This window comes from Electrona antarctica (genome assembly GCF_951216825.1).
Source record: "Electrona antarctica genome assembly, chromosome: 8".
Taxonomy (NCBI): domain Eukaryota; kingdom Metazoa; phylum Chordata; class Actinopteri; order Myctophiformes; family Myctophidae; genus Electrona; species Electrona antarctica.
This window is the reverse complement of record NC_136789.1, coordinates 23,489,106-23,505,440: the sequence shown is the minus strand read 5'-3', so window position 1 is coordinate 23,505,440 and position 16,335 is coordinate 23,489,106. Positions and strand designations below refer to the sequence as shown.

General features: G+C 40.7%; 2 protein-coding genes across 3 annotated transcripts in view; both read left to right on the top strand.

Annotated features, from left to right (window-relative positions):
- Positions 1–2,009: 2,009 nt before the first annotated feature.
- cytl1 (cytokine like 1) lies at positions 2,010–4,927 on the top strand. Its single transcript, XM_079507456.1, has 4 exons — positions 2,010–2,124; positions 2,422–2,466; positions 3,558–3,704; positions 4,807–4,927. The coding sequence occupies exons 1-4, from the start codon at positions 2,071–2,073 to the stop codon at positions 4,870–4,872; spliced, it is 312 nt and encodes a 103-aa protein (XP_079363582.1). The 5' UTR covers positions 2,010–2,070; the 3' UTR covers positions 4,873–4,927.
- A 3,006-nt stretch (positions 4,928–7,933) lies between these two features.
- stk10 (serine/threonine kinase 10) overlaps positions 7,934–16,335 on the top strand; it is a 69,970-nt gene continuing 61,568 nt past the window's right edge. For both annotated transcript variants that reach the window (XR_013790600.1, XM_079507714.1), the window contains exon 1: positions 7,934–8,488. Coding sequence is in view for 1 of the 2 variants with exons in the window: in XM_079507714.1 (XP_079363840.1) it covers positions 8,330–8,488 (159 nt within the window). In the remaining variant the exon portion in view is untranslated. The remainder of the gene's footprint in view (positions 8,489–16,335) is intronic.

Sequence of the window (16,335 nt, the reverse complement as noted above, 5' to 3'; positions counted from 1 at the left end):
GTAATAATAGAGCAAGCACTAAGCAGCAACAATGTCATTGAACAATGACATTGATAAGATCAGCTTAGCATAAAAAGGAGGAGCTAGGGTGGAGGTGGGCTTGGCGAGATCTTGTGGATAGGCGTGTGTGGGTATGCAGAGGCAGGAATGGGTGAGATGAAGCACTTAGAAAGGTATAGCTAGGCGTGCCATTCTGCTCAAATGGAAGGATGCTGCCCCGCCCGTGCTCAGTCAGTGGCTTCGTGATATAATGTCCTGTCTCGAGTTGGAGATGTTAAGGTTTTCAATTGCCGGCTCTGAAAAAAAGTTTTACAAGACCTGGGGCCCATTTATGACATTCTACCACAACACACAAACTGCATAGTGTGCCGTGCCTATGCCTCGGCCAACGCCAAACCACAGCGGAAACAAAATCTGCTCTGCTATGAAAAAATCTGCATTTTATTTTATTTTATTTTTAATTTTTGTAATTATGTATGCATGTATTTTGTGTATGTGTGTATGTATATATATATTTATTTTATTTCCTCCAGACTGTTTTTCCGACTATCCTTGGGATTGTGGGTGGGGGGAGGGTGGGATAGGGGATTGAGTTTTATTTTTATATTTTATTTGTCTGTTTAATACTTGCCCCTGGGCTACTGTCAAAAACCTGAATAAAAAGATTTTGAAAAGAAAGAAAGGTATAGCTCTTTGAAAACGGAGAGGGCACGCACATCCCAAAGTTAATCTGCAGATGCTTGAGAAAAAATATATCTGCGACCTGAAACCTTTTGCCTCTTTTATCACTTCTTTATCAGATATAGTAGAATGTTCCAACCTATAGTAGCTTGATTTATTCTTATAACAGTAATATAATATCTTATTTTATCTGCAGAAATGATACATTCATTTGTCATCCTGACCAACAATACTAAAGCTATAGATGCTGCCTTTCAGTGGGGCTTAAAACATTAAGCGGCCCATTTTATTTTTTTTATTTTTGTTTAGTCCTAACATTTCAAAAATTGTCAAATCTTTCAAAATTGTCCAATTGTTGTTTTGTCTGAACAACGTTCAATGCGTGTGGTGTGGTGTTCTCTTCTTTCGTCTATCATCCTCATCAAAATGTCCAACTCAGTGTCGTGACCTTGTCTCAATGTCTCTGGTCCCACTGGGAAGAGGCCGGCCTCGGAAGGTGGTCTGTGCATGGAACAGGTGGTAATTATGTGTTCGGCAGTCTGCTCAGGCTCACCACACTCGCATGCTGTGCTCTCTGCCAAGCCCCACTTCTTCATAGTTGATTTGAAGCAGCCGACCCTGGTACTTAGGTGGTTCAGCAGAGTTCATTGCCAGCGTGGTAGATTCCTCCTTGGAGCGGTGGATATGTGTGTAGGGGGGGGTTGTGGTCATTGTGAGATCTTGTAGATCTGCTATTTTTGTTTAATGGTGTGTGTGTCAGAATAGGGATGCTAATTGGTTCACGTGGTTAATGTAAAAAAGAAAGAAAAAACGTTCCTATCAGCTATCACACAAACATGTGGCGCCCCCTGAAGACCCTTGACCTATAGGCAATGCTGGTACCCCAGCATTAAAAGATATAAGGCTTTGTCCATTTTGACAACAGCTGTACCGTCACCGATCAAAATCTTGCTTCTGTTAACTAATCTTTTCTCCTAAATTTTGAGTGTGCTATGCCTACTGTTACAGCAAGCACAGTTTATTGCACACACAACATGCATGCACGAAGACACAAAGAGTGGCACATTTGTGTGTGTGTGTGTGTGTGTGTGTGTGTGTGTGTGTGTGTGTGTGTGTGTGTGTGTGTGTGTGTGTGTGTGTGTGTGTGTGTGTGTGTGTGTGTGTGTGTGTGTGTGTGTGTGTGTGTGTGTGTGCGTGTGCGTGCTTGCGCTTTGTACCATAATTATAAAACCATCCCACTCCTGGGTGTTTTTGAGATTTCTGTAACTGTCGGTCAGTCAGTCAGTCACCATGGCTTTCTTACACCCCTGGCTGTTGTTTCTGTCATTGGCACCTGTGGCACTGGGTTACCCCTATAGCCCCCCCACATGTTACACCAAGGTGCTCACCATGGCGAGAGAACTCGAGGAACAAGCAGCTTTGTTAAAGAGGGACCCGCAAACTGTAAGTCAGAAAAAGATTATTGTTATTAATTAAGATTTTATGGACAAAAATGCACATGAACATAGCCAATTTAACCTGTACCAAAAAGATACTTAACCACTTAGGTTATCAGAGCATATCTATTTTACCAGAATGTTTGCCTATTTTGCTAAAAAAATTCTGCAAATGTTTGTCTGAGTAGGAAACAGTTACTTGGGGTAGGCTATTGTACTATACAGTAGACTCTACTGTTAGAGTATTGTCTTGTCAGCATGAATGTTTTGTTTGTTTTAAATTAAATATTGTTTCATTTCCCAGAGCCACTGCATGGCAAGCATACCAGATCTCTACATAGATGTCCATGTAAGTATCATGACTCTAAAACATATCTGTCAGGTCATAGGCTAGTGAACAAGAGATTATACATTTCTGTAAATTTAATTTTCAGATAAGCTTGAGTTTGTCTTCATATGATTTTTAGTCTCATGCACAGTAGCTGTACACAAGATGTAACAACTCAACTTGTTGTTAACTTGTTGTTAACAGCTCAACTTGACATTGAAGTCTTTCAGATGAATGAAATCGTAGTGTATTAAAGGAAGAAACAAATATGATGTAGGCCTATTCAAATATTATGACATGCTACATTGACTGATTGATTGAAATACTTATTGAAGATACAAGTGTACCTGCACACATTCAAATCCAAAAGGTTCAAACACAATATACCATGACGGTGTGTATATGGATTTAAGCAATGTGATAATAATCCATATCATGTGATCTGACTTTGATTGAGCACAGGAGTTAAATGCAAATTAACTGTTCAACTATCTTTCAAAACAGACTTATTGTTGGTGCTTTGTGAAGATATGGTCTGACAAAACGGACACTGTCCAGTGCAGTATACAATACAGTATATAGTAGTACAGTTAACTAAAACTAACTAGAATTGGAAAAACAATTTAATAAGAAGACAAAAGGGATGCTCGCACATCAACATAAACAAAATGAATGTCCACAGAGGTTTGGAAGATGCAAACATATATTTTTTGCATCTGCCAAACCACTGTGGACATTCCTTTTGTTATGTCGGTGTGTGTGAGCATTCCTTGTGTCTTCTTTGTCTTTTGTTTGGCTTATGCTCCTGACTGGAAAACCTTTATTCCCTAGACAAGAGCGCAAACTTCAAAAACAGCAGATCACAAAATCATTGTGAGATGGTCAATCTGCTATTGTCTTACCTTGTTGAATCTTGCTTAATCCATATTTCAATAAACACACACTGCTGTGCTGTCTCTGGTGCCTGAAATAAAGGTATCTATATCTATCTACCGTTATGTAAACTGAACATTTTTTTTTATTCAAAAAACCAAAAACTAAACTAACAAACACACAAAACTGCAATAACCTTGATACCCAGATACAAGGTTAATTGTGCTTGCCGCTTGCAGAATGAGTGCATCATGGTGAAGATGAGGATCTACATCTCCATGGTGGATGGCCTGCGAGCAAGACGCTGTTCTTACACCAGGGAGGTCAGGAGGTTGGGCGTCACTGTCAGACAGCTCTACATCATCATGTCACAGAAGTGTCACGGGGTAAGCATTGCTGATCGGCAACTAAGTACATTTGCAGTTGAGTACTGTACTTAAATAAGCTCTACTTTACTTGAGTTATCTTTTTTTTTGGAATCTTAACCACTTAAACCTCAGCATCCTTATTGTGGGGAAGGATTTCGCAGAAAATAGCAGATCAACAAGCACTTAATATGGTGAACCATATTAAGTGTACAGCATATGGGCTCTATACTGCCTGGTGTCTTTTCTGTTCTCTGTTATTGTGGAGAAACGCTCACAACGTTGTCGCAGTGAGCTTGTATGGTGAGTCATATTAAGTGGTCCATAATAAACATTGTTTCCCTGCCGAGTTTTTCACTAACCTTTGAAGAAGCATCGCGCCGTTTTCGTCTTTTCGTTTGACGATAATCCGCTATAAAATGGTGTGATCGTTTGTTGTCTTGTTGAAAAAAGATCCTCACTCGACAACAACAAAGCAGAAAGGAAGAGGGAAGCGCGGGCGGAGCCTGGTCTCCCATAAGCCAAATTCTAATACCCAAAATCTCTGCCACTCGCTCACTCACACTCGATGACTCCAGCATGGCCGTGTTGGGGTGAAATTGGTGGCCTGCTGAAATATGTGACCATCTTGTGGACTTCACACAATTTACATGGAGGTCTTTAAATACGTGGCCTAAATACCCCTACATTTAACTCTGCTAATAACAAACTGCAATGATTTACATTCGGACACTGACATTATGTGATTGTCCACATGATTGTCACATATTTCAGCAGGTCACCAATTTCACTGTAACACCACCATGCTGGATGACCAAGTGTATTGGATTTGGGTATTTAAATTTGGCTATAGACTTTGCATTGCGCCTCAGTTTCCCATAAGCCCTAGCAAGCCAATGATAAGTTTCGATTTCCAGTTACGTCATCCGAACACATCATATTTGTCAAATTAAACATATAAAACAAAAGACGGGTTTAGTGTGTTCCGCAGGAAAATACAATGGGAAAAAAGTCGGGTTTAGCGGGTTCTGCAAGGAAAGTGTTAAGACCTACGCGCGCACGCGCACGCGCGCTCACACACTCACACACTCACACACTCATCTCTTCTTGTCTCTGTTTGTAGGACCTGGTGTTCACAGTCGCTGATTGTGCAGCTTTGGAGCGCCCACCTGCTAGATACGGGAAATGACATGCTCAAAAAGAAAGAAAGAGAGACAGAGAAAGACAGAAAGTTTGAGAGATTCAGGATGCTGCATTAATTCTACACCTGATACATGTTATCTCTCACTTGACTTGTTATTCTCTCACCTTTGGAATGCATTAAAGGTAGTGTACAGTAAGTGATAGTTTTATGTTACTGTAAAACAAAAAAGGTTTTTGTTCTGTTTTAACTTACTGCACCTTTAATAATTTGAATGCATTGTTTCCAACTTAAAGTAACTGGAATTTTTTGCATTTCAATGCATGTGTGCTTAAAAGGGTATAATTGAACCATCTTACAGTAAATAAACATAATTTCCAATATCCTTTTAACTTTTTGTTATTTTACACAGTGTCAAAACAATAGGCTAGCTTTTTTGTCTTTTGTGTTTTTTTGAGTATTTTGTCTCAATTAATGGGGGTGAGAAAAAAAGTAATAAGTAAAGTAAGTATTAAGTATTAAGTATTAAGTATTAAACTAGGTACTTTTGGCAGGGAGTAATAAATAAAGTAACGATATTACTTTTTTTTTTTTTAAATTAATAAGTCATAATATTACTCTAAGAGTAACTTTAACAACACTGGTTGTAAGTTCACTAGGTTGATGCTTTGAGACTTTATGTGAGAAGTGTGTGCAACAACCGAACATATGTGTGTAGTGTTTGGACAACAAGGTGATGTGTAATTGACATCAGAGTTTAAAGAACGAAAGTCAGAGTCTAGTGCAGATAAGGGAGAGTGAAGTATACCAAATTGTGTCAAGCGATTAGGTACATGAAGTGAACGTTGTGAAAATTGTGCCAAATCATTGCTTTTTGGTGAAATGGTGAAAAACTGTATTTATAATAGTCAATGCATTTTTATGTTTAAAGTGGTTCAACTGATTTAGATGATATATTAACAATGTTGCCGCCCCTATAAAATTAATATCAATGACTCAATGACTTATTTGCAACCCAGGATTACAAATAATACAGTCATCATGACAAGACAGGTGAAAATAAAGTTGAAACTTAAAATGACACAAGGGTGACATCTGGTGGCCTGATACTTAACCTGGAGTTGTACTTGAAGTGTTCATGGAATTATTCATTGTGTGTGTTATCACTTATCAGGAAACAAGAATCAGTTCTTGTTAGTCTTGTTGTCAAATTGAATGTTTGACCTATATTGTGATTGAGTATTGTTTGTGACCTCAGTGGAGAGGACAGTGGACTGGTCCTTTGGTTTAACATCTAGCTTTAATTGTCAGGGGACAGAACAGATCGCATGGACAGTGGACACACATGAACAGTTCAGAACACTACACTCATAGGCAGAAAACTGGATTTTGCTCAAATGAGGACACCTTCTCTGAGTTACCCTTTCTTCTTATCAAGTGTAGTTGACATTGTGTTGATATTTAGATAATATTTCTTCGATGTGTCTGCCATAATTTGGAAATATGCTATGCATTTCCCAGGGAATCAGTTTCTGAAATATGTAGTGTAGTAGTGAGTTGAGTTTTTTGTTCGACTTCACTGTAAAAAGAAATTGTTAAAAAAATAAAGAAAACAAATAAGTGATGGTCAATCTAGAATTATATTATTTGGGATGTTCTATGAAACCTCTCCTACATTGAATTGCATTTTAATGAATGGCACAATACTTCTTCTTACCACTAGTATTCATCAGAATAATCACGGTAGGGACATGGAATGTGGGGACCATGTCTCAGTGTTGTGAGAAGCCATGACAGCAAACATAGCAGAACAGATTAAAGGTGTCATCACCAGGTTGGGACCAAGTCCTATTTTGTGCTCCAATATTTTTGTCACTATAGTTGAAGAGATACACCCAAATAGATGTCTTCAAAAGCACAGTCCCCTTATTTTTATGTTTTGCTTGTCTGTGTCACTTTGAAATCAATGCCTCAAGCTAAAAAAAACCAAACTATTTTAGCATTTGCATTTATCTATTTTAGCATTAGCATTTGAACTATTTTAGCATGCGTTGCAACAGCTAACTGCATCCGATAAAACTATCATTCAAATGTCATGACGCCCTGGGAAATGCTGCAGGCCACTGTAAACACCTGTCTTGTCTTTCTTTCCCCCACCCACCCCTTTTTCCCCTCACTGCATGTTTTTTTCATTTTTACCTCCTTTTATGATAATTTATAGAAGTATATTTGTACGTCTCTAAATGTTCTGATAAATTGAAAATGGTGGACCCTAGCTGTTGTAAACAAGTGTAATGCTTTATGGTGTCGTCCACAGTTAACAGTTTTTGTATTGAGTTGTGCTTGAAATGTAGCCTACTGTAATTCTGCAAACTGTTAATAAATACTTCAATCAATCAATCAATCAATTTGTGCATGCATCTTACAGGAACTTGAGGAAGCATTACCGTATGTCTGTCCCAGGGTGTTCTCATGTTTTTCGTTTGAAATGTACCCATTCTACATAGTTAGTACATACATACTGTGAAATAAAAATGTCAATAAATCAATCAATCAATGGATTTAAAAAAATCACACCCGTGTGAACTGAATGGTGCAACTAGTCAGTGACGTCACACACTAACCATAGCAACCATGCTCACATGTACGTGGGGCCACGTACAGGTACACACAGGTACAGGTACACACATACATAGACACATACATAGACACATACAGACAACGCTGGTTATTGGAGTGGTTTGCACCACTCAAAAAACAACAACTTTGTTTTGCCACTAGGTGGTGCTATAGAGCTAGATAAATGGTTACCAGGCATTTCTAGACTTTATTTGAGATATTATTATTATTATTATAATTATTATGAAGATGAGTGAACACACACACACACACACACACGCACGCACGCACGCGCGCGCACACACACACGCACACACGCACACACGCACACACGCGCACACACACCCACCCCTACCCCTACCTAATTCAGTTCACGCAACCCGGATATGAAGTTCCTTTTCACACTGGTCACAGTAGTAAAGCCGAGAGAAGAACTACATTTCCATGGCGACCGTGGGAGGGCCGTTTTGGCCACAGGGTGGGGCTTACAGAGAAGTGAACTGTGTAGCAACAAGTTGCCGAGGCTCTCTCTGACTCTCTCTCCCACTAATGATTATTCGCCGTGTTCCTGGAGGCAGGTGGACTTCGTGCGTCCAGCGTTAACAGCGGCGCCGCAATACTACGTGAATGACAATATTATTTCTGATCTCGGAGCTCACAGCAGCACTGGAAGGAATGGACGGCGTGGACTAACCGATTCGAAGCTCATTTATAGTGTTTTCTTTTCTGCAAGGACGCGAGACATAATTCCGCGCACATTGGGTAGGCAAGTGTTGTAGTGGCTGCGCGTCAGGACGCGCGCGACTTGTTTTTTTTTCCTAGATTTGTGTGTAGAGCTTTTTTATTTTATTACCCTAGGATTTTTGTAAGAGATAAATCGCAACCGATGGCGTTTGCTAGATTTAGCAAAATCCTTCGCCTGCCTTCTCTTGACATCAAGAAGAAAGTGAAGCAATATGAGCACGTCCATCGGGATATCAATCCAAACGACTTATGGGAGATCATTGGCGAGCTGGGCGATGGGGCTTTTGGAAAAGTGTACAAGGTAAGCTATTAAGCTAAGCTACAGATTTATAACGCACAATTAAAACTCCCGAGAGTGTACAAGAAGGGTCCATTTGGTTCCATTTGTAGCCTACACGGTCTGTCTCAGAGTTATGAACAGCTAGGATTGATCTCAGTGTGTGGTGTATTCTCCAAGTAGACATACCAACTAGAATTGTAACCTGTAATTTACATTTCGCACTAGCTCACACCTGCTGTGCTGTCTGTCCCTGACACTGCGTCATTTTGTTGTGTGTGTCATAGAAGTAGCAAAGCGAAAAAGACCATCAATATCAATATCATAGGTGTATATAATCGAGTCTGAATATATTACTTAGATATGCAAATGTAAAAATCGATCAAATACACATCTATGACAGTCTTGATCCAAGGCTTAGAACCATTGGGGTCTAGCCCGTCTCCGGACCCCCCGGGTTGAGCTCCTTTGGACCCCTAAAGTCATCAAAATGTCAGAAACTTTAACGTAGGGTTCCGAAAGGAGCTAATTGGGGTCCTACATTATAGTATCTCACTCCTGGAGATCTTTGCCACCCTTAACGTTGCCCACTTTGTTCAGTGAAGTCTTTTGAGAAGCAAGTGGTTCCAGTCAGTCAGAGCCTGTCTGATCACCCACACGTTTTTATGACCGTAGTACTAAACCCTTGATTATGCCGCTGGTCAGTGGTCAGAGTCCAGGCCACCCAGAACAACAGGTTGTAAGAAGCAGTGCACTGCAGTGGTGGGGGAGGAAATACTGTAGGCATAGGCCTACTAATAGTTTTATTTAGTAGTCTATTAAAAAGTATACTTTACTGACTATAAGAGTACAAACGTATCTATTGCATGGAGTAGCATGCAATATATATATGCAGATCTATTATTTCTTCACTCATGCAGTAAAGGCCCATTTCACAATCATATTATTATTTAATGTTCTTAGTAATACATGAATGGTCCCATTACTTTAATGTTGCAGCTGGTAAAGGTGGGGCTGAATTTAATTACTTTTAGGCCTGCTGGGTAGCTTTAATCTATAATAATGTTTCACAAATTCTCAGTTAATGTAATTGTGATAAAGGTGGGGCTGATTTCAATTACTTAATATGCTGCTGGGTAGCTTAACTTACAAAGTCCTATATATATATAGTGGTGTAGAACTAGAAGTCTAAAGTATCAAATAATGGAAATACTCAATTAAAGTAAATGCACCTCGGTACAGTACTGCACATGTATTCCACCACTATAAGGTATTGGTAATGTTTAAGATGTTTGCCACCCGGGCCCTGACCCTCCAGCCTGGAGAGTTAACTGCACCTGTTTGAGTAGCCTATTAGTCACTCACCGTCTTCAATTTAACAGTAGCTCTATTATTCATATTTCCATTAACCACCTGAAGTTCCTGAACCCTGCAGCATCCATATTCTGGGGGGAACATTTGCCAAACATGGGAGATCTGCAAGTTTGCAATGCACTGTGAGCATCACAGAATCACAATATAGGATTAAATTGCTTTTCCTAACTGTAGCTCTAATGTCTCAAGCCATGTTTCTCAGTCAGAGTAGTGAAAGCACAACCAGCCACCAGTGTTTCTCAGAACATCAGCTGCAGTCTCTCCACCTTGGGGAGAGAGAAGCACATTTTGAACCTGCAGTCTCCCAGCGAGCTCACTCTGTGCTGTGCACAGCAGAGCACACTGAGCGTCTTTGACTGTGAACACATCGTCACCGGGGGCCTCAGTGGAACAAGTGATGCTTGACCGAGAGGCCTGCGTCGAGCAGAACAAGCTCTCCTTTTAACTGGAGTCCACCTTATTTGGACTATTTTTGTTTGTATTGGATAGTGTGTGTGATATACTGGTCAGAAGATGCACATGGGGTGGCTTGGGGGTGTGGTGAGGAAGTTGGGATACAGACTGGCTCTTAAGAACATCTTTTACTCAAAGTGTATAAATTATCCATTTGATTACATTTTACTGAGTTAAATTATCATTGAGGTTTTTAGTTTCTACTGTGCATGATTTTTGTTGACCGGGGATGATTTTCATGGACTGTTCAAGTTCAACCCAGAATAGAGTTCAATCGTTAAGCTAAGTGAAATAAAACCTTGATTCTTGGGCTTGAACCAATAGACGTGCACAGCTGGGCATGTATGTACTGTATGTGAGACATCCTCCACCCATTGACAACCTGGAGGGGAAACGGACACGCCTAAACAGGGCAGTCTGTTTCACATAATACACCACCTGAATTTGACAATATGGTGGCATTAAAATAAAGTACAGAGAAAGAGAGCATTGATCAAGATGAATCAGAATCCACTTGTTCATGTGTTTGGTCAGGTATTAAATCTGGTTCCCTTTTCTGTCCATTACAACCGCGGTTAATAAAAACATGCCCATAAAACAACCAAGCCCTTTTGTTGTCTTAAAGGGACAACGTTAAGAATAACTTTGTTTGGATTAAATGTCCTGAGGAACATTCCACTTCAGTGTCTAGCAATCCCATCCCTGTGAGGGCTTTTATTAAGAAACTTCCTCTTAACACGCCCACTGCATTGCCTTGGCCATTCAACTGGCCCCGGCTTGCCTATCTTATCCTGTGGAGGAGGACAGACCGGTCCACACCTGCAGTTGTCAGGGCCATTGTAGATTAAGCGTTATGGCAACATGGAGGAAGAAGGTGGAGGCAGCTGACAGAGTAGAGGAAATCGTAGGCAGACACAGAGGAGACTACTCTGAGTCGATGTCTCCCAGACCCTCAAAACTAATCAGCTTGTCTGTGGGAGGGACAGGGCCTCAAGTAGTGAATCTGGGATGTTTTTTTCTGTCCACCATTCAAGTTCTTTATCCACCATGGCCTTGTCTTTAATCCATCCTGTTCCCACCCTTTCTCCTCAGTCAATGCAAGGCTCTTTTATGTCTATGACTGGCCTTCAAACCCTTGAACCCTAGCATCCCTTCTGATAGGAAAGCAGCAGGGGGCCCTTGGGAATCGGTCAAGTGGCTAATTATGTAGAAATGCTCCAAGATGCACAGTGATAATCCTTTCTGAATGTTTGTTAGAGGCATAACATGTGATGAAAAGGCAGAAATCATGCAGACATCATGGTCTGCTCAGGAGTTGCGGCTTACCTATCTAACCACTTAAGCCCTATTTTATACCAAGGCTATTACAAAATAGCCAATCGGGATCAACCACTAGGGTTAATGTGGTTTGTGGTTGAAGAAAAAAAATGTGACCCTTGACCTTTCCAGTCCACTTAACAAAAAGTAGACCTGATTTATATTCTTCCACTCAACATCTTTTTGAGATACTCCTCAGAGAACAGACCACACTGGATTTGGTTGAGAGTTCAGGGAGCTTCTGTTAGCAGTCTGTCTAAACTAAGGGTCATTGACCGTCCTCAAAGTCAATGCAATGGAAGCATGACACCTCACACGTGTGAGCGTGCGCGCCCTGCCCTCTAATAATATCTTAAATCACAATCTGTGTGGGCTGAAACTACCACACATGTAATGCTGTCTTGTAATGATGTGTATCTCATTTAAGACACAGTATAAAAGGGTTTGTTTTGGTGGGCATGTGGCCACAGCGGACAGTTTTTAGCTGGACCATTTCAGCTTTCTGTAAGAATAAATGAAGCATTAACCAGAAGTCTGTTTTGTTTTAGGTTTTCAAATGAGCCTTCTCGACTTTCATAACTGTTGAATGTGCACTCACTTCACGTCATTCGCGTTACCTCCATTAAGTAAGATTCCTCGCAGCCGGCTCTTTGTCTGAAGCCATCAAACTGTCCCTTTGATGTACAGTATATAGAGTGTGGCCACTGGCCAGCTCACAGTATATTGTTGTGGGCAGCAGGACTTGAATTGTTGTGGAGCTTCTATGCCCATGATTATACATAATAAACAAGGCAGGACGGGTCCAGCATGCTCCCTTTTGTGGATGTGACTTTGTGACACACACACGCACGCACGCACGCACGCACGCACGCACGCACGCACAGGCACGCACACACACACACACACACAGACACACGCGGACGGACGGACGCACGCACGCATTTGTGCACGCACAGGATGTTGTTGACATTCTTAGGCTTTCTGTGTCACGAGGTCCCAGTATGGCAGTCGCCCGCAGTGTGTCGGTGATGGAAGTGAACGGGTCACACTGGAACACATCCAATCAGTGTCACACATATTGTAGCCTGACTGTCAATACACAGCACAATCCTGAGTGTAACACAAATTACATGTTATACAGTACAAAGGCTTTTAAATGTACTGTAAAAATGGACCCATATGAGTTAAAAGAACATGGACCTTTCTGTGTACATGACATTGAGATTTTTCAATATCTTCATTACAAACATACATTTGGTCACACGTAATTTGGATTCAGTGAAAATGTATCTTTGTCCTGTCAGCCCTTCTTGTGTTGTGCGTGAAGCATTGTAAAAATTGGAAATGCGGTCAGGCGAGTGCCATGTTCATGTTAATTGCATACATCTCTGTTTCTATTGGTCCCATTCAAGTTCACTGTGTTGACCAGCGGCATCGCCTTGCAAACGACAGGAAACCGCTTCCAAAGAGAATAGGCGCTAATGCACCGTATGCAGTTTCATGTTACATAGTTGATGTTTGTTGAGCTACTGTATACAGCAACAGACAGGAGGTTGTCTGGACAGCGTAGTCCTTTGCTTTCTCTTTACGTGCGTGCACATTTGAATTATTTTATTTGGAACACACACACACACACACACACACACACACACACACACACACACACACACACACACACACACACACACACACACACTAATGTGGACACACACACACACACACACACACACACACACACACACTAATGTGGACACAGGAAGTTAAGACATTGTCCCATCTTGGTTAGACGTGTGGGGAGATTTATATGCAACAGAGCATAGGAAGGCAGCAGTCTCTGGGGGAATGGAAAAGGAACAACAGCTAGGGCTGCACAAATTAATTATGGATACAATGACTGCTGAAGAAATAAGGTTTGAATTAATTGCAAAGTTTATATGTAATCGTGAAACTTTGCAATTAATTCAAACCTTATTTGGTCAGCAGTCTTGCTTGCCAGCATGTCTTAACTTCGTGTGTGTGCGTGCGTCTGTGCGCGTGTGCGCCACAGGATGTTGCTAATGTTGTGTAGGCGTGTGTCTCTGTCTTGTGCTCATTGCTCATGTGAGACCGCGCGTGCATCGTGCAGGTGAGCATGTTTTTGTCCGCAACTGAAGTGTGAAACAGAGTTGCTGAGAGGTGTTCCTCACTAATTAATGAGACATGTGCCACTGAGCACACAGTGCCCTGCTGCCATCTGTGAGTCTCCAACTACAGTGAAGCTGAATCTCCATAGACACGCATACAGTTAAATTAAGTCTCTATAGAGTCTACACATAAATACAGTACCGTGAAGTTGGTCTCCCATAGACACACATACAGTACAACCTCGACATGCACGCATACAACCTTGACACGCACGCACGCACGCACGCACGCACGCAAATAGACAGTATAAAGTTATTTTCAATCTGTCCTCCGAAATCTGATATTCTCAAGTTTTCCCTGTGACAAACTGTATCTTATAACAAATATTTACATATTTTATATTGATGTACCACAAGTTGAGATGACATAAATGTGAGGTGCTATAAAGTAGCTAATGTAATTCATGGGTTATTTACAGGGGTGCCCTCACTGCCCTGAGCCAAAGAAGTTTGAGATTCACTGCCATAGACACAGTGAATTGAGTCTCATACAGTGATGGTAACCCTCATTACACACAGAGAGACCACAGTGTTATGCTCCAAGCTGTCACCCATAGAAAAATCACATGTCACTGCTGTCTAGTCTATCCCCCTTGTCTCAAGTGCTAAAGCCTTGTGCTGTACCTTACCCGTTAGGACATTGTTCAGACGTTCTTTAACAAGTTGGTGGTTTATCACAGGGCTATAAAATGTTTTCTTAAAATGTTAATGCTCATTGTCTCTGAGTTGGGTTCCACTACTTCCTGGTGTACCCACCCAGTAGGGAAGTGAGCTATTCAACAGTTCTTTAACCTGTTATGGATTTGTCACTATGTGACTATAAAATTTAGTTTATTTTTTATAATTATGTTCATTGTCTCAGTGAGTTGGCTGTGTAGGAGTTGCAATTTGGCATTGTATCTCTCATGAATCATGATACCTTTGGAGGTACAGTAGATGACAAATGCATTGGTCCCAAAACCTCACTGATGAGGTTGGAAAACATGTCCTTTCTAATAAAATGGAAGACTTTTGAATGATTTATACAAGATTAAAATGTATCCATCCAATCTTAATTAGAAACATAACCACTCAAAGTCAAATGTGAAATACCCCTTTAAACTTGCACTATAGTCTTCCAGTCTGTCATCAGAACTCTTGGAGCCCTGGTTGTTTTCTGTAATCTTTACAGACCAGCTGGGCCCATGCTGGTCTGATAAGAATTCCACTAGGGTGGGTGTGACTGTGGACTAGGTTCGATGCCAGACAGCCTCTTGTGAAGGTGAAGATGACAAGATGTCCATGTCATTTATCTCAGAGAACATAGATGGTTTGACTGAGTTGTATGTGGTTATGTCAAATTACAAAGGTTTCCAAAAAATGTGTGCTTTTGTCTAAAATGTGCCTGCGTAAAATGACTCTTTTAATAAGCTAGTGAAGTTTTCACTACAGTAGTATATAGGTAGCCATTTTTTATGAATTGCAATTAAACGCCAGCTCAGTTCTTTGTAGTCGCTTTACATGTTTTGCTTTATATAGTCATATTGTTAATCCACCATTTGTGGTGACATGTCTAGGCAGGATTCAGTAAGATTGCCTCAGCAATCTAGTCAGAACTGGCTCATCAGAATGTGATTTTGAAATGCTTTACAGCTCTGGTTCCCAAAGGTGTGTCGATGCACAATAGTGTCCAGGAGTTCTTTGGGATTTTGTGGCCCACATATCTATTTTTTACTGTATTATTATTTTTACCTACGGTATGCTGCTGCATTGTCTGAAGGAAGCAGAGGAAAAATAAGTTTTACTCATGTGACTGTACACAAGATGTAACATTTAAGCAGCACATCCTTGAACCTTGGTATTATTGCAACATATTCAGCTATGCAAAAATGCTATGCAAGATCATTTCCCAATGAATATGCAAATTCTATCATTTCTGTTCAACCTGGCGTCCCTATTTTGGGCATGTGATTATACACTATTTCTATTTTCTTTTCTTATATATATAATAGCAGATATACAAGCTCACAATGCATTGCAAATAATTATGTTTGCTGTTTTACAAAATTTGTGAAAGTAAGAAAAAGCTATTTTTTAGGCTTTAGTAGTCTAGTACCAATATGTGCTAGAGGCTACTTTGCATGGATATGAATACAGTTGTGGCTGGAGATTTTGACTTGCCCTTTTGAAAGTTTGAAACCCACTGTCATATAGTCTTAAACATGATAAACTCCTAGGCTATATATATTGTGTGTGTGTTGTGACTATCCTCTTTAGTTTTCTACATATTGTGCCGAAGCAGGAACCTGTTAACCTTTGCGGTTTTTGAACTGATAGGTTGCAAAACCTTCACATCCTTCAAAAGACGGAAACCCCAGCTTTCACATGGGGGTCAAAAAGTTTAAACTTCCGTCCCCTGCTGTGGTGTGTCCCACACCCTTACAGTATTTACAGGTCATGAATTTATGCCTATGTGCAGTCATTCAGTTATGGGAAACAGAAAGCATGCAGATGGCAGAACTGGGTGGCATTCTCTTTGAGGAAGACCATAGGTCGCGTACTGTA

Excerpts from the sequence above, each read along its gene's own strand:
- cytl1 (XM_079507456.1), top strand. The coding sequence starts at position 2,071 with ATGGCGAGAGAACTCGAGGAACAAGCAGCTTTGTTAAAGAGGGACCCG. Across the intron at positions 2,125-2,421 it reads TAAAGAGGGACCCGCAAACT|AGCCACTGCATGGCAAGCAT; the intron begins GTAAGTCAGAAA and ends TTCATTTCCCAG. Across the intron at positions 2,467-3,557 it reads ATCTCTACATAGATGTCCAT|AATGAGTGCATCATGGTGAA; the intron begins GTAAGTATCATG and ends TGCCGCTTGCAG.